We start from the raw sequence: 23462 nt of genomic DNA, 5'->3' as shown, positions 1-23462 counted from the left end.
ACCATTGAAATCCCGGAACGTTACACATAAATACTCAGTAAAGTTTCGGAATTTTTTTACAGTGTATGTGCGACGGTATTGACACCACGCCACTCTTCTAGACCAGTGTTAAGTTGTCAATGGTTCCCCTGTGACTAGTAATCGTGCACATAACTTCACAGGGCATCATGATTTGGGGTGGCATTATGCTTCATCACATTAAATACACGGAATACAGGAAGATAATGGCAGGCCGCATGTCGCACAGGGAATTCGTAACACTCCGACCGGATTTAACGTAATTTCCTGGCCGACAACCTCTGGAGATCTGAATATCTGAATCCCATTGAGCATCTGTGGACGTGACATGAACCGATCTCATTTTACTGTCTGACCACGGATTGTATGGAAAGACAAACATCCGTTTTACAGCCGAAAATGGACGAATCTATTATTTTTTACCGATGTCAGCTTTTGCAGAAGCAGAGTCTCATTCAAGTGAGAGGAATACGCGCATCAAATTTTTACTTTTACCCCTTATTCACATAGATTCGTCTTATCTGGACGTTTGAAAATTCCATGCAATCCGTGGTTGGACAGTACGTGACATGAACCGAGGACCACTGGCACAAAACTTGCCGGCACTAAAAAATGCTCTATTCCGCATCGAGCCATGTGAATGCAATTCTGAGAAAAAAAAAGATGTATATATGCATAATTATTTACCAGTGTTAAAATAGCGCGCGTCCAATCTTTTGCATGCGTCAAACAAAAATTTTCTCTCTCTCCTCTAAAGTTGCGATTACATGACTTACGTTGTTCTGGCTTTGAGGTACAGAATTTACTTAAATAAACCATCAATGAATTCATGAATATTGTGCTTCGCCGGATTGAGGCCAATGTGTCTGCCTGAGTGAGGCACATTTGATAAAAATGAACTGGTTAATTGTTAATCATTTTTGTCCATTTTTTAATCATTTGCATATCCATCTTACCGCTATCACTCTTGTCCTTTATGTACATTATTTCTTGGTGTTGCAATATTACTTTTGAGGAGTGTATACACAAAACAGAATATTTATGAACAGACAGTAGGTATTTATTCCATTGAAAATAGTTTTTAAGTCAGTCTGTGCTAATGTATTACCTTTTTTTAAATATTTGGTCGAGTAATGGTTCTGAAGGATGATAAAATTGATGCATCTTTTGTTTATTTAGATAGGAGGATTTTATTGGCTGGGGGTTGGGTTCCCATTTTGATACGATCATTTATTGCTTTCAGTTTTTACTTTTATTTTCTTAAATACTTCCACAAGCCAATCAGAAATAAAACTGCATTGTGTAAATGTCTACTAAAACCTTTGTAGTATTTCACTGTGTGTAATAATACTCCATGGATGTAGTATATAACTAGATGCACAACTTCGTTGCTGCTACTACTGGCAGTCATTGAACTTACGAATCGTGAATTAAAGGGGAAAAAGTGTAGTGAAACAAAGTGTGAATGGCAACGCTGTTTGCATTCACACTTGTATCTGGCTGCGACAAAAGTTGTTTGCGCGCATGCGCTTTTCGGACGCTTGCCCGTCTATGTAGAAGCCTTGGTTGCCTATGGAACCGGTTTCTCGTTGTGTACCTAGTAAATACTACATCTATGTAATGTTGTCTGATAGCAAAGGGCAAGGTATTCTTAATCTTACAACACAAAATTGTCAAAACTATACTCACCACCCCTAGACGGTGATTTTTTAAGCACTTTTCTCTTCTTAACTTCTTGATCTTGCTCCGATTGGCACTCTTCTTCGGACGAGGAGGAAGTGGGCGTGGCAGAGGAGGATTCATTGTCTACATTTAGGGTGTCTCGTCCTTTGCGACGCTTGTGACGACGCCTTTCTTCTTGACGACGACCATATTCGTCTCTAAGCTTATCGTCTACGTTCATGTTCAGAACCGATTTCCGGAAATCCTACGGAAAAGAACAGCTTTATTTGTGGAAATATAGCCTGACGTGGTTTTATGCGTAAGAGATGTAACTTTAGTGTTTAATTTTGTGACTATGAATGAAACTAAATAGAACTTGAAAATTATATGAAGCTAAGCCAACGCTCATCAGAAACCGACCACTCAACTTAAGATATCAAAGACTTTAACCAACCAAATTCAGAGATTTTCATAACGGTACAAGTCATCTAAAATTTGATTGGTTGACCACTTGTTGCTAAACAGTTTACCCTTTTTTAAATAAGGCTTGGCTTAGCTTTTTAGGCATTGCCATGCAATAGAGTAGGTACTTATATTTCTCACAATATATTCTTAGAACTCTCAATAGTGCACTGACTAAAATGAGACTCGCATGTGTGAAAGATTCTTGAATGTCAAAATTTGTCACTTTAAAGTTATCAGCAGGATTCAGCAACTTACAAATATCAGTCAGCGGTGACGTCATGAAGTGACGTTGTAGTGATCTTTTCAAACTGTCATAAAGGGACTGGTCACAAATTAATTGTTGCAGTGACATTGCTGTGAAGTCACAGGAAACATATCACGAATGTGGCACAGTGGGACTCTTGTAGGATGCTGCAATTCTTTCACTTTACCACTTGTGACAATTGTTACTAGCAGTGATGTAATGCTAATTTTGGCATGACTGTTGTGCTATCAGGTAAGCAATGTAAGCGGTTGTCGATATCTTCCGATTTAGCAGAAAACTGCTAAAAAATATACTGCAGTTAAGCATTTTTCGCTAAAAGGTAATAAAAACGGTGGAGGGTATGACTCTACAGTTTTCATTTAACTAGTTTTAAATTGACAGAAATAAAAGCAAAATTACATTGTAAATAAACTTTTATAATCGAAACATAACCAACCTTGTTTGGCTCATCGGAAGCCCTAGCGTTTGGAGAAGCATCTCTAGAGAATCCTCCATGAGAAACTGGTTCATCTACTGTCAGCTGTTGCTTTGGAAAAGTAGGCGAAGTTTGGATTTTTTCTGGTATCGTGATTTTAGTGTCCGTACTGGCCTTGCTGTCATAGCCATAAGTCCTAGGAGAAGTGGGCGTCGTTGTGGGCGTGACTCTGGGAGAAGTTGGTGTCGTTGTGGGCGTGATTCTGGGAGAAGTGGGCGTCGTTGTGGGCGTGACTCTGGGAGAAGTTGGTGTCGTTGTTGGCGTAATTCTCGGAGAAGTTGGAGTCGTTGTGGGCGTGATTCTGGAAGATGTGGGCGTGGTTGAAGAGAAGCGACTTGGGCTTGGATAGTACTTGTTGATGTACAAGCTTGTTGGGCGGGACGAGATAAATCGTTGCCTTCTGGCGGGAATGTCTTCCGGAACCACTTGGCATGATGCTTCTGCCATGATTGTAGCCTGATTTGGCTGTAGAAAGGAAGGACGATGACATAATTGGAAAAAGAAAGAAAATGACATAAGTGACAACAAGGGAGGAAGTTAGCCCTCCACAGCCCATTGGGTTTAAGCTTTAATTGCTAATCCATGCAAGTTAATACATATAAATGGTGATTGGAAAAGAATGGTGGGGTTTCATAAGGCCACGATTTCTGGTGAACTTTGAATGATAAAGCAAGTTGTAAAGTTTTAACTGGCAGTCACTAGATGTATCTGCGTATTGTCGTACGTGTACCACTTGTAATTTAGTATTCAGTACGTGAAAATGGCAATTCAGGGAGTGATTTAGCACTTTATGATGACTCGTCCCCCCACCTCCAGGTCACCTGATCTAACACCATGTGATTTTTTCCTGTGGGGATATCTATAGCATACAGCTTTTGTACCCCTTTATCTGCTAATCTGGAATTGAAAAGTTGGACCACTGTGGGAATAGCTTCTGTGACTGATTACATGCGACAACGCGTATGCAGGAGTTTAAGTACAAATGTGATATCGTTCAGGAGTCAGGAGGGAGGTCCTATAGAACATCTTTAGAATGATTTCAGCACTCAAACAAATTTCGTTTTTGTACCATTTTTAATCTCAGAAATAAACAAGTTTGAAGCCCCACTGTTCTGTTTGTATCACCCAGTACATTCATGCATTCAACTTATAATAAAGTTAGAAACATACATCTATTTGCCTTTTTTCCTTCTTCGTGACAGCAAGGGTGGAAGTAGTTCCATTATGCGTGCTGTCCTTCTCTGGTGAAGTTCCTCTGGTGACGAAGTGTTTCACGTCTTCATCCGAGTCGGATTCCTCAGATTCCGTCTCTTCTTCGGACTCCGATTCTTCGGAGGTAAAATCTGCTGGTGCTTTACAGTTTATCCTGCTCAAGAGAAAGCACACGAACAGTGCCACACAAGCAAAAGTGTTGATTTGTAAGTGTTAGTTAACATGAAAGGAATTTTCTCTTTTGGTTTTTTGTTAATTAATGTAGGAAAATATAACTTTGTTACAAAAGATGCATTTGCAAACTCTTTTAGTTCATAAATGAGGTTTATAGTCCAATAAGCAATTCGGTACAATATGTGTTATATATTTTTGAGTTTGTGTTACTTAACCGTTTTCCTGCTAAGCGTGACATACGCACGCACAAACACACACACATTAACACATTATTTTACCCCATGTATAGATATATACATACATTTACGTTATTTTCAATATCCTGAGAAGAAAAATTTTAGAGGTCTTGTTCACCAAAAGTTTGATTCATCAAAAGAAAACAAAAAAGCATATTTTCAAACGCCATGTTTCACAACATAAAGATCTGCTGATGATGTAATATTCAACAAAACAATAAAACTCCCAAATAACAAAGTATAATGATACATTTTTTGCTGTTGGATAGAACAGGAAATAATTACCTTGCTTGCGATTCAGATGTACCCGTTCCATTTATCAGAGGTTCAACGTTTTCTTTACTACGTGATCTTGAGTATCCACCGTACGTGCTGTTATTCAAACCACCATAACTGTCTCTTCTGTACAGGCTATCTCCCCTGCTGAGACTATTCTGACGCGATAGAGCATTTGCACTGTTCGTGAGACTGTTCTGCCTGCTTACTCTATCTGCACCAGAGATACTGTTTTGCCGAGACAGTCTATCAGAGCCCGTGATGCTGTTTTGTCGGGACAGATTTTCCCCGCCTTTCGCAGAAGACAGATTCAGCTCTGATCCCCCCATGGTATTCTGCCAGGTTATCCGGTCTGATCCGGTGAGACTGTTCTGCCTGGACAGTCGGTCTGAGCCTGTTATACTGTTCTGCCTGCTAACACTTCGTCCTCTGTATCCGTAGGACGTTGGCTTGGAATAGGAGGAATAGTTCGTACTGGGTTTGTTGTAGTCGGACGTGTATCCCATCCTGTTTCGGTCGGATGCGTAGCCGGACTTGCCGTAGTCGGACGTGTAGCCGGATTTGCCGTAGTCGGACGTGTAGCCGGTTCGATCAACAGATTTTTCCCTTGCTGGTGAGATGTATGAGGATCCATACATTGAAGAGGATGATGGCGTGTATGAAGGCTTTGAGTAAGTGTTGTATGATGCTCCATATGGACTCTGAAAAAAAAAAAGGTTATTTGAATTCTGAAATTTAGAATTCAAATTACGTTTTTCGCAATCACGACAGGACCCCACTCATTGGACTTATTTTTCTAGAAACGACTCCTGTCCCCCCAAGCCTGCCCTTCCTCTTGGGGGTTACTTGTGCTTAGTTGGGTATGTGTGTGCAGGCGCACATGCGTGCATGTGTAGGCTTGTGTGTGTGCGTAGACCTGTGTGTATGCACTTAGGCGTGTGTGTATGTGTGTAACGGCTTATGTGTGGGAGTGTGTATGTGCGTAACGATGCGTGTGTGTGAGCGTGTGTGTGTGTAGGACATGGACGCCACTGACCAGGAGAAGCGGCTACCGGGAGTCAGTGCTCAGGACCGGAGGCCGAGGGGCGGTGGTGCTGCAGAGGCCCCTGGTCCAAACTGAAAAAGGAACCACAACGCCAAGGATCGTCAAATGAGAACAATGAGCAATCGTGATTGCTCAAAAAAAACAAGCTTTTAAGCAAGCAACAATCAAGCAAGCAACAATGAATCCTGAAAATTATGCTTCCGTGCTCGCCACTTATCAGCAAAATTTCATTTTATAGATATAGCAATATCTAATACCGAACAATTTGCGAATGGTGATTTTGTCTACTGAATACATTTATGAAAGGCAAAAGCTTAATCTAAAGTAGCATCTTATGTACTGTTTGTTTTGCTGTATGTGTTGTTTAATCGCATTTAAAATTTGATGCTTTACTTGCCCAAAGAGTACAAATTTAAAGGAGTACGACTTAGCAAAATTTTGGGTTATTGTTGCAACAGCTTCTCGGAGTTCTTTTGAAGTTTTCACAGAAATTATGTGAATTGAAGAAGTAGTCTCTTCATTAAGCAATTTTACATTAACAATTGGGTTGTTTACGAAATTTTAAAGGTTTTTTTTTTTTTTTTTTGAGAAAGAGCATGCTTAAAAACAGAGGATTTAACCATTTTTTAAAATAATTTGACAAATTTTAATATTTTCTAAAATTTATTTTAATTGGTGCGTTTATTCAATGTCATTTTTTACGCTTCTGCACATGACATCACACGTGATGAAATGCGATTCACTGATGCCGTTAGCGCAGAGCTCAATATTTAATTCACTTCTTTACTTACGTGTACTGGCAACGATATGGCAAGAGTATAGAGCAATATTTAATTCACTTCTAAATTATCATATGCTGAAAACGCGGTAGACAGCAAGCGAAAGCATTCAGTGCGCCAGTGGGGTAGGGTTTCATGATGATATAAAGATCACGCCTTATTTACAAAATCGGCCATTAAAAAAATAATTAAAAATTGAACGTTGGGAGAATGAAAGATTTTTCTCGCTCCATGTTGTATTTTTTTGCTTATTCTATCAATTTCAGTGACTAAAAGTAGTACTTTTGACGGAAGGAAACAACCACATTGTTTTGCAGGATATGGTTTGAAATGAAGTCAAAACATTGATGTATCGGTTCCTTTTATGATAGAAACGCAAAAATGGTTGAATGTTACAAAAGTTTTAGAAATCATGCTAAACTTAGTTCATTTTAAGCAAAAACATGACAATTCAGTAAAGTAGTGAAAGGACTAAATGTTAAATGATAATATTATATTTAGATTCTTACCGCTCCGTAACTTCGTCCTGGTGTGCCATAGTAAGTTCCACTGGGCTTCTGCAAAATATTGAAAAAAATCGATTAGAACAACATTTCGATAATGCAGTTTTAAACACGCAATTTTTACCGTACTTTATTACAATGACCACTTACCGTTTACTGTGAGCAAAATCATTCCGAAATGTTTTTAAATAAAGTGTAAATCTAATTTTATTTAACATTATATCTATGGAACTATAATCATATTTAAAAGCGTTCGGAGAAAAGAAAAATAATTGATTCAGTCATCCACACGGATACTACAATTGAATCAGCAGACTTTTATTCAAAAAAAAAAAAAAAAAAAACAATGAAAAAGATCAGAGAATGTATCGTTTCTTTGTTTTAGAAAATAAAATATGCTTAATAAAGTCAACTCTCGATAACTCGAAGCTCCAAAGGACCGTTAAAACCTTCGAGCAATCGGTAGCTTGCGTTATCAAAAATTACTTTCTCAGACATCTCAAAAATAATTTGTATTTTCTTTTTCAGGAATAGTGCATAATGGGTAGACTATAACACTTATGGTTTGGATAAAACTAGCTATTAAGTATTTCGTAAAAACATACTTCCAAAGAATACATTTTACTAAGATACTTTGAAAAGAGAAGTTTTTTGACTACTTACATTTTTTTATCGCATCTTAAAACTTCAGCAAATTTGTATGTCGTAGTCCCAATTTCTTTTCACTTAATCTCACTTGATATTGCTTTTAAACGTCTTTTTGTACTTAAGGCAGATGGTTTGAGTCATCCGGAAAATAAAGCCTACTTTTTACTTTCTTCTACAGGGGTGATTGTAACTCCATGAAAAAATACCTGAACTTTTTTTCCCAAGAAGAACAAGTGTTTTGATGGGCATATATATGCATTACGTGTATGTACACATCATATTATGTATATAAATAATTTAGATACCTAGTTATTTGTTGGGGCTAAAACTCGAAGTTTTAATTGGACTTCATACGTCCATGTGCATGGTGGGAATTAAATTCTTTTAATTTTTCTCATTTCTTAAAATTTTTCAAAGAATGTTTTATTTTCCTCCTTTGTAACTGAATCCTTAACCATTAATTACATTCATTTACTAATACACTAAAGCCTAATACACCAGCATTTTTTAATGATTCCCGGTTTCTTTTATGAGTATTTGTAGAAGAATGTTGCATTGCAATAATGCCTTCACACCATCATTAGCAAATGTAAAGGGCTTGTTGCAAGAAACACAAAACCAAAATCCAGCCCTATCAATTTTTTTACACTATATTTCCATCTTTTCATTGTAGGAATCCACTCTGTTTAACCATTCCCAATTAAACTTGTTCTTCTTTCCTGCATCGATGGAGCCAATATCTTCAGATTTATCCAGATACCTCATTTTTTAAATGAGAACATGCAAAGTTCAAATGAATAAATTTATCAAACAAAAATAGTAGCGAAATGAAAAGTAAGAATTAACTAAACAAACTAATTTATATTTACGAGGAGCATATTAATAACGATAAAGTATAATTAGAATTAGTTCAATAACAACAGAACGAACGCAGATAAAGATCATAAACCAGAATATAAAATAAAGAAAATATTTGCATACGATCAATTCCTCCAACTGCCATAAAGAACAAAGACAGGAGTCGAAGCTCTTATCCCTTTTCTCTTTCTACCTTCCCCCAGTTTACAAAACATGACCGTAGCTTACGCTTTATATTGATACCAAATGTCTTCAATTTGGATTTTTTCGTTTCATTAAACATCGCCCTAAATTTTACTAAAATGAGTTTTTCTGAAAATATAGAAGTTCCGGTATTTTCGAAGATGAAGATACCGGAATTCAAGATGAAAATACCGGAAATCCTGTAAAATACCGGAACACAATCCCCCTGCAGTCTATATCTAACATATAGAAGTAAGTATTGGATTCGTGCAAATTTTCGAATTTCGAATTTTAACGGATTCGAACGTTTTGAGATGTGCTGAGTCCATTTCGATCATTTTTGGAAAATGTCTGTATGTCTGTCTGTGTGTGTGTGTCCGTGTGTGGGTCACGTCTGTGTGTGACCAGATTTTTTTTGTGGCCGCTCTGCAGCAAAAAATACCGCATGAAATCGAACGAAATTTGGTACACATATGTGCCCCTATGTGAACTTGTGCCCATTGGTTTTTGGCGCGAATTCCTCCAAGGGGTGTGGAGCAATGGGGCGTTTCTTGAGTTATGCGTGCCAGCTATTCCCCAGGAAGTAACTAGCGGAATCAAACAAAATTTGGTAAATGTGTTGCCCTTAACAAGTACAGGAGCTGATTCAATTTTGGTATCAATAGCTCAAACGGGGGTTGAGCTATAGAACGATTTTTGTCGTCAATTGTGACTGCTGTATCTCAAGAAATAATGAACGGAATCAAACAAAAATTTATGGACAAGTAGCCCTTAGATGGTATAGAAGCTGATTCTATTTTGGCGTCAACAGCTGAAAAGAGGGTGGCGCAATTGAACGTTCTTTTTTTTCCATTGTGAGTGCCATATCTCAAGAGGCAATGCTACGTTCTGTATGAAATTTGTAATAAATGTGAATCCATATGTAAACAGGCGTTGGTTCAATTTTGGCGCTAATCGCAACATGGGGGGGGGGGGGCTGATTTATTTTTGTGTATGAATAAAAATAGCTTTATTAATGCAACAATAAGAAAAATAAATCGTAACAGGCTGTCGTCTGCGTATTTCTCGTGATTTTAATTGTATCGGAAATGTTATCTCATTGATTTAAAATTTTAACTGTTGCCATCTTGTGATTGTTAACAAATAAATGTCTAAGTTTTAAAGCAAGGCTTTTTAAATTATATTCAATTTTCATTCTTTGCTTTACTTTTAAAAGAAATCGGGAATTCGGAAGGTCGTCAAGTTTTGGAGTCTGTGATTTTGTTTTTGTTGGGAATAATACTTCCTCGTCAATTGCAAATAAATTACCCCCCCCCCCTCCTCCCGCCGCCCTCACACACAAGCTGATAAGCAAAGCAATGTGTCAAAGGGGAAAAAAACAAACTTTTTCTTTTCTTATTTTCACTGCATTTTTATGCAAAAAATGGAAACGAAACTCTGGTAAAAACTTCGACTTAAAAGGAGTACATTTGAGTTATACAGACAACTGTGTATTGAAAACACAAAATTGTTTTGGAGACCGAATGAAAACTTCGAGATGAAGGGATATTCGAGTTAAAAGGCTTCGAGTTATTTAGAGTCTACTGTAAATGTTTTGGATTCAACGATTTGTTTTCACTATTGAGTTTTTGCCTTCACTGGCATAATTGTACTTTCATAAATAGAACAACCAATGGGTATAATCGTAGCGTGACCACGCGTCCGAATTTCAAGCTCCCGTAAGGCTTTGATCGGCAGTTCAGGTGACTGACTGAGTTTCAACTCGGGAGATAAATATGGCAGTAAAATATTTTCCTGAACTCCGAGGACCACACTTGGTACCCTTCCGAATCCTAAGCATACCACGTACGACATAAATGATATTTTCTTAATAATTGGGTAGTTTCCGAATTGTATTTTTTTATGAAAGAGCACGCTTAAAAACATGGGATTTAACCGTTTTTTAAATAGTTTGACAAAGTTATATATACAAAGGTAAGTATGTTTTAACAATGGGATAGTTTCCAAAATTATAAAAGTATTTTTTTCTGATAGAGCATGCTTAAAAACATAGGATCTGACCATTTTTTAAATAATTTATTTAAGTTTAATATTTAAAAAAAAAGTACTTAAGCCATTGCGCTTTCATTGTTTACACTTCTGTCGTGTGACATCACAAATGATGAAATGCCATTCTACGTTGCCATTCACAGAACAAAATATTTAATTCGCATCTTTACTCACGTGTATTGGCAACGATATGGTTGATAGAAAGCGTAGAGCGCAATTTTAATCCGCTGCTTGATTATCATAACATGGAAACGTAGTAGAAAGATGCGCCAAATTGCATCATTTGTGACGTCATAACGACCACGCCTTGTTTGAAAAATCAGACATTTTAAGAAATTAATTTAAAAAAAAAATGTTGGGAAAATGAAAGTATTTTCTGGGCCCATGTATTTTTTTTTTTTTTTTTTTTTTTTTGCTCATTCTATCCATTTCAATGACTAAAATTAGTAATTTTGACTGAAGGAAACCACCCCATTATTTTACTCGGTGCAATTTCATTTTTTACGCTTCTGCACATGACATCACAAGTGATGAAATGCCATTCATTGATGCCATTAGTGCAGAGCGCAATATTTAATTCGCTTCTTTACTCACACGTACTGGCAACGGTATGGTTGATAGCAAGTGCAATATTTAATTCGCTACTGAATTATCATAAGCTGGAAACGTCGTAGACAGCAAGCTTAAGCATTCAGTGCGCCAGTGAAGGTGCGCCGAAGTACATCACTTGTGACGTCATAAAGACCACGCCTATTTTCAAAATTGGACATTTAAAAAAATTTATTAAAAATTAAGCGTTGGGAAAATGAAAGATTTTTCTCGCTCCGTGTTATTATTACTATTATTACTTATGTTTATATTATTATTATTATTATTTTGCTTATTCTATCAATTTCAGTAACTAAAAGTAGTAGTTTTGACTGAAGGAAACAACCCCATTGTATTAGAGGTGAAATGAGTGACCTAGTACAGATGTCAACCGTAGCGGTAATTTACGGTGTTAACTCTACTTAAAAAAAAGAAAGTAAATAAAATAACGTTTTACGTAAATATGAGGTTTATAATATTAAAAAAAAAAAAATCATGTGATGTGACGAAAGTGCACATTTAAAGACAAGTATTGATTATGAACTCATTTCATGTAACTATTTCCCTTGTCTCGTACGTTACTGACCCTGCTCACAATATTCTGCTCTGTTTCCGTTGGAATTTAATACAGGGTCCATTATGAAAGTAATGAGCATAATGTTATTGTGACGCGACGATAGATGGTAGCACGGTAAAACTGGCTGGAAAATGTGGTTGGGGACATGCCCTTTCAATGCATCCGGTCGTCAGTTGAGTTCGAGCAGTGTGAGAGGAGATACGTGCCTCCGCTTGAAGTGTGTTTTCAACTTTTGTAACATGACACGATGGAGCGTTCGCTTAAACAACGAAACGCCGTAAAGTTTTGCGTGAGGCTTGGAAAAAATGCAACCGAAACATTCCAGATGTTGCAAGAAGCCTTCAAGGACGATTGCATTTCAAGTCACAAAGCCTTCATCATTACCAATTTCCTGGTCCGGAGCAACACCCCGGTGATCCCTCACCGACTTACTGTCCCGACTTAGCTCCATGTGACTTCTTTTTGTTTCCGCGACTCAAGAGAAAGATGAAAGGAAAACACTGGGAAACCGTGGAAAACATCCAACACCATGTTACAACGTTCCTGAGAGGCATTCCCTTCAAGGAGTTTCAGGGTGCCTTTCAGGCGTGGCTAACACGTCTCCGCAAGTGTATTGATGCAGGAGGAATGTATTTTGAAGAATATTGAACATTTGTACAAATTACGATCAATAAACAAACTTTGCCAGTAAATGCTCATTACTTTCATAATGAACCCTGTACCTTACATACAGTTTAAGATATAATTGGGAGAAAATTTCGGAATTAAAAGTATTTATGTTTTTTATAAGCTCGAGTCCATTTTAGCGTCACCCCCGAAAAAATCTCAACGGGGAGGACTGTCCTCTCCGCCCCTCGGCAGTGTCGCTACTGGATGAATCCATAAGTTTTCGACAATAAATTTAATTACAACTAAAACGTGACATAGATTATTTTTCACTAGCTGTTTGCGGATCACATGAAAATCGCCAACGGACCACAGGTTGAGAATCAGTAGCTTAGACCATGATACAGCCCAGACAGGGGTGCCCATCCCCCCCCCCCCAAGTTCAATGGCGCATTCCCCACACCCCAAATTTTAAACCCCCTCCCCTTTTTTATTTTCTAGCTCCCTTTTTTTATTCCATTTATTTTTACTTTCTTCTATATCTAATATATAGAAGAAAGTATTGGATTCGTGCAAATTTTCGAATTTCGAATTTTGACGGATTCGAACGTTTTGAGGTGTGCTGAGTCCATTTCGACTATTTTTGGAAAATGTCTGTCTGTCTGTGTGTGTGTGTCCGTGTGTGTGTCACGTCTGTGTGTGACCAGTTTTTTGTGGCCGCTCTGCAGCAAAAACTACCGCATGAAATCGAACGAAATTTGGTACACATATGTGCCCCTATGTGAACTTGTGCCCATTGGTCTTTGGCGCGAATTCCTCCAAGGGGGGTGGAGCAATGGGACGTTTTTTCAGTTACGCGTGCTTGCTATTCCTCAGGAAGTAACTGGCGGAATCAAACAAAATTTGGTCCATATGTTGCCATTAACAGGAACAGGTGCTGATTCAATTTTGGTGTCAATAACTGAAACGGGGGTTGAGCTATAGAGCGTTTTTTGTCGTCAATTGTGACTGCTGTATCTCAAGAAATAATGAACGGAATCAAAGAAAAATTTATCGACAAGTAGCCCCTAAAGGTTATAAGTGCTGACTCTATTTTGGTGTCAATAGCTAAAAAGGGGGTGGCGCAATCGAGCGTTCATTTTTTTTTATTGTGAGTTCCGTATCTCAAGAAGTAGTGCTACCTTCTGGATGAAATTTGGAATAAATGTCAATCCATATGTAAACAGGCGTTGGTTCAATTTTGGCGCCAATTGCTCCATGGAAGGCTTTTTTTATGTGTGAATGAAAATAGCTTTATAAATGCAACAATAAGAAAGATAAATTGTAATCGACTGTCGTCTGCGTATTTCGCGTGATTTTAACTGTTGGAAAATAACCAGAAAATCGCGATGATTTAAATTTTTTAACTGTTGCCATTTTGCGTTTGTTAACAAATAAAATATTTAATTAATTCAAGCAAGGCTTTTAAAATAACTTTCAATTTTCGCTCTTTGCTTTGCTTTTGTAATAATTCAGACATTCGCATTTCCAGCGCTCGAATACGCTATCTTGCGGTGATTTATAAAACTGCCGGGAAAACTAAAACATTGCCACATTGCGTTCCACGTATGTCTGCTGACGTAAAACAGGCAGTTTGTTCTGAGTATTTATTAACGCAATCGATGTGTCTTAGTTTGCTTTCAGCTACGGAAATTAATTCGTCCCTTAGTAGTATTCTCGAGCTTCTCAAAATAATGTTAGTTTTCATTATTTCCTTCTAAAATATGAGTTGATTGAGAAATGGTGAAAGCGAAAATTCTGGATTAACAAACTTGGATAACGTTATAAAGGTAAAAAATTTTATTGTTTTGTATGAATTTGTAAGAATATGGGTTTTTTTAATCTTAAATTAATTAAACTAACCATATTTTACAGCAGCATTTAGTTGGAATGGACAGTATGCAAAATATTTTCTTGAATATATTATCGTAGAACAAAATGAAAAATGTTTAACCGAGAAAGAATTTACTTTATTCTTTTTATTCTCAGCTGAAAGGTTTCGCCAAATTTGTTTAGGGTTATAGTTTTAGTATTGTGCGAGCAAAGTAGCCTTGGCGAGATTTCGCGTTTTTAGTTAAACCATTTTTAATTTTTATCATGAGTGGAATAAAATGGTAGTAAGATTACAGAATTCGATAAGTAAAAAGAAATAATGGTCAATCAACTGAAAAGAAAACTACCACCATATATCCGTGAAAATTTTGTTGATGATTTGCATAACATGACATAATTAAATCGTAACTCAGAAATTAGAAAAATCGAAACAGAAAAATTTTAAATTAACCGATTCTGGAATTCGAGAGAAATAACTCAGCTACAAATGCAAAACAATAAGTGCTAGCCAAGCAAGGCAAAAAAGTGTCATCTTCTTTCGATAATAATTTGTGATGTCACATTGAATTTTCTAGCATTAATTATTATTCTTGTCAGGCCACAATTATTATTTAGTTTTATCAAGAATATCGAATTCAACATCGTGGAAATAGCTGCTTAGAACTACGAACTACGTAGTTTGCATTAATCTTTGACGTTTAGTAATGCTTCTTGAATTCTCATTTCTTTCTACGTGGGCCAGAATATCCACAAGACTTTGAAAATTAATTTTAAAAGAATAAAGCGAAAAAATCATACATACGAAGAAAAATCACAACACTTTTAGCATTTTCTTAGTTACCACATGCGTTTGTTTTAGTTTTTACGTTCGCCATTAGACAGTGACTGCAGCGCCCCCTATAGTTCGTTGGAGTTGCGAATTGGGATGGTCGTCAAGTTTTTGCATGTGTAATTTTGATTTTGTCGGGAATATTGCTTCCTCGTCAAGCATGGGGAGGGATCAGAAAAAAAAAAGAAGAAAAATATAGAAGAAAGTTTCGTGATGGCCACAACATACTAGTTTAATATGTTTTATTTATTTTTTAAAATATTTTTTATTTATTTATTTTTTATTATTGTTATCAATATTATCATTTTAGAAAAGTTCTGTGCTGCGCCAGTGACACAAACACAAACTAAATAAATGAATGAAATAAAATGTAAACAAAATAAAATAAAATAAAATTAATTAATTAAATTAAAAATAAATAAATAAACAAATTTAAATAAATAAATTTAAAAAAATAAAAAATCGCCCCCAAACGTTTTGATGGCGCAATTTGCGCCATAATCCCCTCATGTGGGCACCCCTAAACCCAGACATAAATAAATATTTTTCTGCGAAAAAATTACCATTAAACAACAAAGTAATGAAACCACAAATATTGCTGGCTTTCGTCTGATGACTTTACGCTCTTTTCTCTTTTCTGCTTTGAAAACGGGGTTCCTTTGAGACTCCAAAACACGTGTCTGTAGCTCCTTGCAGTATTTGTGCTTTGATTAAGTTGTAAGACTATTTCACGAAAACGTCAACCACTTGTACCGCACTTGGCTGTTCATATATTTCATTAAAAATTAATGATTTTGAATGGCAAGGACGAAATTTTTTGCTTCAGATTTCACACAGAAATTTGTAATTTGCTAAGCGGAAAAAAATTGATCATTGATATTTTAAGGCATTATTTTTAATGACATGTATGAGTGTCACGTGCGAGACAATAATATGACCGTTCTACGGTCATTTTTATGAACCCTGTAACGAGTGTATGATATGTGCGTTTCTTGAAGCAAGAAAGCTGACAGAATTATTGTTCATAATGGTTATTTCTGAACTTCAAGTATGATTGTAATTGCGCACATATTGTGGTATAACTAATTAATTTTACTCAGCCTTAAAATTGCCGCTTCTTTAAAGAAAATGTTTCGTTTCTTTCACAATCACAGAAAGCAACGGGGGGAAAACGTTTTGTCATCATCGCTCTCTACAGCAGCCTAGAACGAGCAGTCGTTATTTTTACCTTCATCTCGAGTGTTAGGCCAGTGGTTGGGGAGTGAAAAAAGGTCGAATACGGAAGTAATTGGTGGAAAGCTGGAAATTGTTTTAATTTATGCCGTATGGGTCTGTAATGACCATACTAAGTTTTCCCCCTTCTACTAAGTGAGCTTTCGCCACAGCGTCCAAATTAGTGCCAAAAAACACCTGTTTTTTCATTAGTGTTAAAATATCTCAAAAATGGCTCTTAAAACGACCAAAAATACATGCAGGTTTCTTGTAGAGCACAAAATACTGAACAAAATGAGTACCTACAACCTGCATTTTTGTTAAATATTAAGCTCACAACTCTATTTCAAAATTGGCTTAAATTACTAATTAAGCGCTTAAAGCCAGAACGCACCTCGTTCCTACGCTCCCTAACGTAAAAAAATGGCAGGAAAACTTTATTATGTTCATTATTGTAATAGAAATATATCGTAGGTGGAATAAAGGCACGAATGAGAAGGAAGGAAGTTGAAAGTAAGGAGGGAGGGGGGGAAACGCGTATCCAGGTTAATTATGCTAACCCCTTCCCACTCCCACCGGCTCTCCCTTTCTCCACTGAAATACCTTCGTTCCCTCCCTTCCGTCCACTCACCCCTTTCTTAGAGGCCGAATAAACCTTTTTATGCTGATATTTCTCCCATTTGCTAAAAATTCCGGAGGGTGGTTTCTTAAAATCGAAGTTTTAATGCATTTACAATGGGAAACTATTATACAATATATTTAAAAAAACAGCTTTTATGGCTAAGAAGTTGTTTAATTATATCACCCTCTCAATAATTAACGATTCGTTTTGACACAATAACCATTTAAAAAAACTAAAAAAGCGGGGGACGACATATTTACCGTTAAGTTTTTATAATCTTTTATAAATTCTTCGTGGATTTTCCTCGAAATCATTTAAAACCTATCATTCAGATACAGTAATGTTCTTTTTTTTTTTTAATGTACATAATAGCCAGAATATTTAACTCAGAATATTTAACTGTTCTTGCAAAATAATTTAGCAAGAAGGAATTCAAAATTCTTAATATTGAAAATGAAAGTTCATTGTTGCCTGCTTACATGCTATATCATTTTGAAAAATCCCCATAAGTTTGCTGTGTGATACAATAACTGAAATAAATTTAATCAAATTTCATGTATCTGAAATCAAAAACTGAAGATACGATCTAGTTTATTCTTAAAACGATGTTTGCAATGTGCAATTATGAAATAAAACTCTAGTAAACTTTCCAGCTGCAATATGCAATCGAAAATCTTATCCTGAATAATTGGTAACAGATCCTAAATTATCGACGAACTTGACTGCAAGCGTCGAGATAACAGAAAATTTGGTGTGCCAGGCTTGTAGAGTGAATTAAGATTTTTTCTTAGAAATGGTAACATTGAGGGGAATTAGCGACTTCCGGTTATACATTTATTTTTTTAGCTTGAGGCAAGGACGAAACATATCATATAGAACACAGGCTTATACACAGGTAGGAATTGCTTTTTAATAACTCATAGAGTGTTCATCTGCAGTTCATCAAGAATCACAAAACAGATATAACACCTGGTTTCCCTAAAAATGATTTTTGCAGCGTTGGAAGTGCTTAGTGACCATAATGTCCTTTGCGTTTTGTACAGACCATTCTTGCTCTCTTATGGCAGTAATGGTGTGTGTCAGAAGCTGTTACATAAGAAAATAAGAGCTGTTTTGAAATCTGGAATGTTGCCCTTTGTACCTCACGTTTTCGTAATTAAATATATTTTCTACAATTACGTGTCTAGTACCTTTTTAATTACTCTTATCTGTGTGTTAATTTGATCAATATTTCATTTTGCACTACTAGAATGCAAAAATTGAGTGTTCATTGAAATAAGTCTGACTGTTTATTTATCGTCAATAGTTAGATAAAAAGAAGATTACTTTTTATGAGTGATATATGAATACTGTTTCGAGTATAATTTCATCATACATACTCTGAAAAGCGAATTTTGTATTTCTGAACTTATTTTTTTTTATACTATTTTTAATTTCTTAGAAGAATTACTTTTAAGAATTACTTAGATATAAAAGCCGTGTTGTTAAATATATTGTATAATAGTTTCCCATTGGAAATGCATTAAAATTTCGATTGTAAGAAACCACCCTCCGGAATTTTTAGCGAATGGGAGAAATTTCAGCATAAAAAGGTTTATTCGGCCTCTAAGAAAGGGGTGAGTGGACGGAAGGGAGGGAACGAAGGTATTTCAGTGGAGAAAGGGAGAGCCGGTGGGAGTGGGAAGGGGTTAGCATAATTAACCTGGATACGCGTTTCCCCCCCTCCCTCCTTACTTTCAACTTCCTTCCTTCTCATTCATACTTTTATTCCACCTACGATATATTTCTATTACAATAATAAACATAATAAAGTTTTCCTGCCATTTTTTTACGTTAGGGAGCGTAGGAACGAGGTGCGTTCTGGCTTTAAGCGCTTAATTAGTAATTTAAGCCAATTTTTGAAATAGAGTTGTGAGCTTAATATTTAACAAAAATGCAGGTTGTAGGTACTCATTTTGTTCAGTATTTTGTGCTCTACAAGAAACCTGCATGTATTTTTGGTCGTTTTAAGAGCCATTTTTGAGATATTGTAACACTAATGAAAAAACAGGTGTTTTTTGGCACTAATTTGGACGCTGTGGCGAAAGCTCACTTAGTAGAAGGGGGAAAACTTAGTATGGTCATTACAGACCCATACGGCATAAATTAAAACAATTTCCAGCTTTCCACCAATTACTTCCGTATTCAACTACCCAACCACTGGGCTATGTGCGGAGATTTCTTTTGAGACTTCCGCGTTTTTCGTCTTCTTTCACTCGTATGATTAATCGTTTCTACTTTCGTTTTCCCCCTCCATCCTTATTAACCGGAATTTCGGTAAATCTACGTTTTGATTATCTCTATCTCTCTCTTTCTCTCTCTCTCTTTTTTACTTCCTTTTACAAAATAGGAAGTATTGTATTCGCGAAAAAAATTTCACTAAAAAATTGGCCTTAATTTCCATTTTTCTCACCCCGAATGAATGTTGAGTTTATTTTTCAACACGACCACTCGTGGATATATGCCTAGGAACGTACAGACACCCGAAATATCCGTTTTGACGATCCCCGAGTTAACTACAACGAGTTTTGTCGTGACGTCTGTATGTACGTATGTATGTGCGTATGTGTGTACGTGTGTATGTATGTCGCATAACTCAATAACGGAATGTCATAAAAAGTGGAAATTTGGTACTTAAGACTCCTGGTGGGATCTAGTTGTGCATCTTGCTTTTAGGTTGCATTCGGTTGCTCCAAAGGGGGTCTTTTGCCCCTTTTTGGGGGGAAATCATTGTTAATTTCGATGTAAACTCAAGTGGTGTTATAGTTAGGCGGACACATGGGCGATACATCGCCAGTCTTTTGGTCTCCAAGTTTTGTCGCAAACTTGGCGACAAATTTGGCGATTTTTTTTTTAATCTGGTTTCAATTTGGCCACTTTTGGTGATATTTAGAGAGTAAACTATTGAATAACATCAAAACTGCCAACAATGAGAAAATGACATTAAATTGGAGTAAAAGGAAGTCATGTGATGTACACATCAGCTCGTTTTTTTTGTTTTTTTTTTTGGCCTCTGTCTCTCGCGTAAATGCATCATATCAAAAGAAACAATGCATCGCTTATTAGCAGGATTTTTTAAAAACTAGACTCGATTTCACTATTAATCCATCCTTCAGCTAGCGAAAGAAATATTAATATAATGTTTATCCTCATGTTTTTGAAGCGGGAAAAGTTTCTTTGTTATCTTTCAACTTATTTATGGAGCAACTATTTAAAATACTGTGTATTTTACTTACCTAAACGAAAAGTATCATTTTAATACTCTGTTACTCTTTCTTTAGCAAAAAATGCAAGCTGCAGTACTTGAGTCTGGTTTATCTCTTAGACTCATCTAGTTGACATCATCAACTATGTCGAGTAAGGTAAAGTTACAGTAGTCTGAGTCCTCTTTTTCACAGCTTTTTTCTTTTTTTTTAATTAAAGCCTTTAATATTCTTTTCCCTGCCCCCCCCCCCCCCCGCTGGCCCCTGGGAACACTTAAAGGCTTCTTCTTCAGAGTGTTTTGTCAAGCGATTTGGTCGACTAGTTTTTCTTCTTAAAGCTTGGAACAGGAGATTGCTTGCCAGCCATTCTTATATTTGTCACCATGACTGACGAGATTTATGATCAGTGTTGACCTAATTATTCCGCGAAGCCGAAACTTTTAGAATTCTAACCATTGAAGCAGCATGGATGTTTTACAGTGTAGTGGGTCTTGAAGAAATGGTTCTAGTAAAGGCTACCCAAAACGTAGACGCTATTAGCTGCTTTTGTATGTGTGGAAAACGCATCTCGTTAGAGTCAAACATAAGAAAGTTAATTTTGGCTTGAGAGATGTCTCGTCACGACTAACCTTAGATCTGGCGCGTATCCAAAGGAAGGGTCAGGGGGGTCGAGATCCCCTTAAGCGACCGAATAAAATCGACCCAGAACCCTATTTGCACCCTCAAACTTTTCTTTAAACTCCTTTTCAGATTATAAAATTCTCCAAATCCTGAATTTGGATCCTTCCTTCTCTTGACCTTGGATGAGATGAATTAAGGAATTATCCTAATTTTGGTTACCGAATTATTTAGTAACTAGTGGTACCCGCACGGCTTTGCCCGTAATGGAAAATTAAAAGGTTTTTAATTCGCCTGTATATTTACAAATAATGTATGGTGAATTGGCTCGCCAATTGGTTTGTGCCCATGTTACGGTTCCACGTAATGATAATTTCGCAATTTACTCGCCCATCTTATGAGAATTTTGTTCTTAAAATTGGAATAGAAAAAGAACCACATCGAATTTTCAAAAAATCGCTTCGGGGTGCACACCCCCATGCTACAAACTAACTTTGTGCCAAATTTCATGAAAATCGGCCGAACGGTCTAGGCGCTATGCGCGTCACAGAGATCCAGACAGATAGAGATCCGGACAGACAGAGAGACTTTCAGCTTTATTATTAGTAAAGATATTCAACCTGAACGCAGTAGCTCACAGTAACTTGGAACGTTGTAAGAACAAGTCAATAAATTTGATGATTCATTAAACGTTTCACCAATCAGTAAGTAAAATCGGACAGTGCGAAATTGGTGACATGGGGAATTATAATCGAATCATAGCTGCTTTAGCAGTATAAATGATATTTTAGCCGATTGGTTAACAGACTGACTGAGTTCATAAGTTGACCTCCAAGATTGACATTCTATACCTCTATTTCGGGTAATAGGGAAGGGTAATTGGCGCGAATTCGAACTACTGAGAAAGTAACCCAACTCAAGTCAGAGCCGATTACCCTTTCCATTTACCCCAAAAAGAGGTAAACATTGGCAATGTCGTAGGTCAACTCGCCAGAGCAGCACTATATCCCGATAGTATAAACCTAAACATAACAACAATTAGCTTCTCCGGAGTAGTTTGAATCTTTATCCCATTGAAAGAGCGGCATGTGATACCAGGGGAATCTTCTTGTGGTGAAGCAAGACTCATATCAAAGTGACGTAGGAGGTATGATTCATCGTGGCGTTTGTCCCAATCCATCTCAATCGGAACCTTTGTTCCGTGAATTAGTTCTATTTACAGCCGGAAGGGGGTGGGGCAGGATTGCGCGCAGTTGAGTCATTACCACATTTCTAACTGCGAAATCTGACATAGTTACTCGTGCTATGTCTCATTAAAATGTATTTCAGGCAAAGTGGACAGCTTTGTAAATTTTAAGGAGCGATGTCTGTAGGCTAACTTCCGTAATGGATCGATTTTTTAATATCGATGGTCTTTTCATCTGGAGGATCAAAACTTTTCACTGCGAATTCCCAGTATACAGTGCTGGCCAAATTATTAGACTAAGACTTTTTAAAAGCAAATTCTTTATTGATTACATTACTATAGACACACTAACGAACAGTGAAATAATTATCTAATATTTAGTATGCATTCCCTTGTTCTTGATGAGCATTTTAAGTCTTTTTGGCATACTTTTCACAAGGTTTACACCATTTCTTAACTTTTTAAAAAAGGAGGTGAAAATTGTTTATACTCACTATTATATATACTCACATGCACATACTCACTAATTACCTAAAACTAACTTTAAATATAACAGAACACACTAATAAAAATAACTAGTGAACTGTTTAAGCTGATTGAGGTTATGTTCCTGGTAGGTAGATAAACAAAGAACATAAACAAAGCAGACAGTGCTGCCACCTGCAAATATTAAATTAAGCTAAAATAACGTAATAATCAGTGTACAGTATGTACTGTACTTTAACAGTAAAATAAATAGTATTTTAGTACAAATAATGTACAAAAAACAAAAAAACAAAAAAAAAAACTCTTTAGTTAAATAATGAAGCCAACACTGTATATTAGAAACGCGTTTGGAATGCTTTAATGCAGAAAAAATGTTCTAGTCACCTGAATGTGCACCAAACTCAGTTCCGAATGTGCTCCAAAAAATAATGTGTTGAATTGAGCTCCTAATGCGTCCCGCTTAGGACATCAGTTGAATTTGAACTTGGGATTTTTTTTATTTGAGAACAGATAGGGGCACACTTGTGAAACCATCGCTTTCGTTCATACAGACACAACTTCAACAGCTTTTTCGAACTACACTGCTCAAAACGAGCTGATGTATGCATCACATGACTTCCTTTTACAGCAATTTAATGTTATTTCCCCATTATTGCAATTTTAAGCTGAGTGAACTCTCTAAATATCACCAACAATGGCCACATTGAAACCAGATTTTTTTTTTAAAATCGCCAAATTGGAGACAAAACTTGGCGACCAAAAGACTGGCAATATAT

The 23462-nt window shown here is 36.5% G+C and overlaps 1 protein-coding gene across 1 annotated transcript in view; it reads right to left on the bottom strand.

Moving 5' to 3' along the window:
• The window catches only part of LOC129224166 (uncharacterized), a 245757-nt gene that overhangs the window by 145274 nt on the left and 77021 nt on the right, over positions 1–23462 (bottom strand). The window contains exons 2-8 of the mRNA XM_054858583.1: positions 7117–7164; positions 5027–5484; positions 4793–4927; positions 4056–4251; positions 3146–3350; positions 2847–2944; positions 1708–1945 (exon numbers count right to left, since the gene is read on the bottom strand). Of these exons, the coding sequence (XP_054714558.1) occupies positions 1708–1945; positions 2847–2944; positions 3146–3350; positions 4056–4251; positions 4793–4927; positions 5027–5484; positions 7117–7164 (1378 nt within the window). The remainder of the gene's footprint in view (positions 1–1707; positions 1946–2846; positions 2945–3145; positions 3351–4055; positions 4252–4792; positions 4928–5026; positions 5485–7116; positions 7165–23462) is intronic.

This window comes from Uloborus diversus, chromosome 6 (assembly GCF_026930045.1).
Source record: "Uloborus diversus isolate 005 chromosome 6, Udiv.v.3.1, whole genome shotgun sequence".
NCBI classification, from domain to species: Eukaryota; Metazoa; Arthropoda; class Arachnida; order Araneae; family Uloboridae; genus Uloborus; species Uloborus diversus.
The sequence above is the reverse complement of the archived record's forward strand: the minus strand, read 5'-3'. Positions and strand labels throughout refer to the sequence as shown.